The sequence below is a fragment of the Crocuta crocuta genome, unplaced genomic scaffold (assembly GCF_008692635.1).
Source record: "Crocuta crocuta isolate KB4526 unplaced genomic scaffold, BGI_CrCroc_1.0 scaffold327, whole genome shotgun sequence".
Classification (NCBI taxonomy): Eukaryota; Metazoa; Chordata; class Mammalia; order Carnivora; family Hyaenidae; genus Crocuta; species Crocuta crocuta.
This window is the reverse complement of record NW_027529176.1, coordinates 853,981-855,956: the sequence shown is the minus strand read 5'-3', so window position 1 is coordinate 855,956 and position 1,976 is coordinate 853,981. Positions and strand designations below refer to the sequence as shown.

The 1,976-nt window shown below is 71.1% G+C and overlaps 1 protein-coding gene across 1 annotated transcript in view; it reads right to left on the bottom strand.

Annotated features, from left to right (window-relative positions):
• Positions 1–1,976, bottom strand: part of LOC144226670 (plectin-like) — a 34,930-nt gene that overhangs the window by 14,058 nt on the left and 18,896 nt on the right. The window contains 6 exon segments of the mRNA XM_077758131.1: positions 34–138; positions 300–461; positions 544–621; positions 699–1,017; positions 1,094–1,248; positions 1,712–1,805. Coding sequence (XP_077614257.1) covers positions 34–138; positions 300–461; positions 544–621; positions 699–1,017; positions 1,094–1,248; positions 1,712–1,805 — 913 coding nt within the window.

Genomic DNA, 1,976 nt, shown 5'->3' with positions numbered 1-1,976 from the left:
CCAGCCCCCGGGGTCCCCACGGCCCACCCCCACCTCCACTGTAGGCCGAGCAGGGTGCCCCTCCCGCAGCAGCCGGTCCCCGGTGCTCTGAATCTCCTTGATTTTCTTTTCCTTCAGCTCCAGCTCACGCATCAGGGCCTGACGCACAGGCAGCGGGTCTCAGGGATGGTGTCGGGGCCACACCAGGGTCCACTGCTCTCCCACAAGCACTCTCCAAGGTTCCCAGGGGAAGACCAGCCAGTGCCCTGACACCCAACTGGGGCAGGACAGCCGCAGAAAGCTCTAGAAGGTGACCTCACCGAGTAGCTCTCCTTCTTGGAAGCCATGTTGGAGTTGTGCTCCCCCCAGTCGAAGCCCACCTCCTCCTCCTCCTTCTCACTGAGCCACATCAGCTCTTTGGTGGCAGCTGCCACGAAGGCGTGCAGGCCCTCCAGGGCACGGAGACGGGCCTTGGAGGAGTTCTGCGGGCAGGCAAGAGTGGGGTCAGCAGCCCCAGCACCGCCAGCCCGCCTCCCGCGCCCCTGCACCCCCACCCCCACTCACCAGCAGCTTGGCGTACTGCAGGTCCAACCGGCCCAGGCAGTCCCGGTAGGCGCCCCGGGGGGCTGGGGAGAGCTGTCCCTGTGGGGGGCACAGGCGTAAGCCCTCCGCGGCCGGGGCTGCCCCCGCCCCAGGCCCGCCCCCGGGCGCCCGCACACCTCGTCGGCTCGCGCACGCTCGATCTTGGCCCGGAACTCCTCGATGGACTGGTGCAGGCCCCGGTGGCTGCCCAGCTGCGCCTCCACGCTGGGCAGGTCCCCGCCCCACTCGGCGCCGTCCACCCGCCGCTGGTTCTCCTCCACCCAGGCCAGCAGGCCCTGCAGGTAGCGCAGGGAGGCGTCCTCGAGCTCGGGCCGCCTCTGTGTGCTCTGCACCGTCACCTGGGTCACCTGGGTCACAGGCGCGGCTATGCCCGCCTTCAGCCGGAGGTTGTACTCGGTTCGGATGGCCACCAGGCGCTCGTGCAGGCGGTACACCCTGGGGACAGCGGGGGGGTCAGGGCTGAGCGGAGGCCGGGCCGCCGGAGCCCGCCCCGGGCACGGCCGCGGCCCACCTGCGGTACATCTGCTCCCCCAGCGGGTGGCGGCCGTCCTTGAGGGTCTGCACGTCGTTGAACAGCAGCCGGATCATGGCGTCTGCCTTGTCCAGGTCCCGCTCCACCTCGGCCGCCCGCTGTGCAGGCTTGCTTGCGGCCAGCAGGCGGACATCCTGCGGGCGGTACCCACAGCTGCCTCCAGGGCCCCGGCCCGTCCTCTCCCCGCCACCCCCCAGCCCCGCGCTAGCTCTTAACACGCGCTTCGGGCCGGATGGCCAGCCCCGGGCCCTCTAGGGGAACCCCCGGTTCCGCTCGGTCCTCGGGGCCCAGCCTCTCCTGGCCGCCTCCTCCCACGCCCCAGCCCCTCGTCCGCCAAGTCCTGGCCCTGCTGGGCCCTGTGGGTCTGGAGTGCTCCCCACCACCTCCTCCCACCAGCCCGCCTCTCAGACAGGCCTGCAACGGAGCACCGCGGCCTCTCCCGCGACCTGCCCCTGCCCGGAAGCCAGCTCTGCCAGCAGTGAGCGATCAGAGTTGGCGGCACAGCAGGAAAGGGGCCGGGCCTGCTCTCCACCCACTGGCCACGGGGCGTGGCAGGCTCGGGGTGTCCAGCCTCCCCGGGGCCTCCCCGCCCCTCACCGACTGCAGCAGGCTGTCAGCCTGGTTCAGCTGCTCCTCGCACAGCCCGGCCTCCATCTGCAACTTGCTCACGATGCGCTGAAGACACTCCAGCCTGCGGCCCACAGCACCCACGGGAGCCAGCGTGAGCGCAGTCCGCCCACCAGGCTCCCGGCTACAGACGGGACGCCCTCCCGCTGCTGCCCTGCTGCTCACCGCTGAGCTGGCCCCAGTGTGGGATTCCCAGCCTGGGGGGGTGGTTTCCTCCCCCAGCAGTGACTCACTC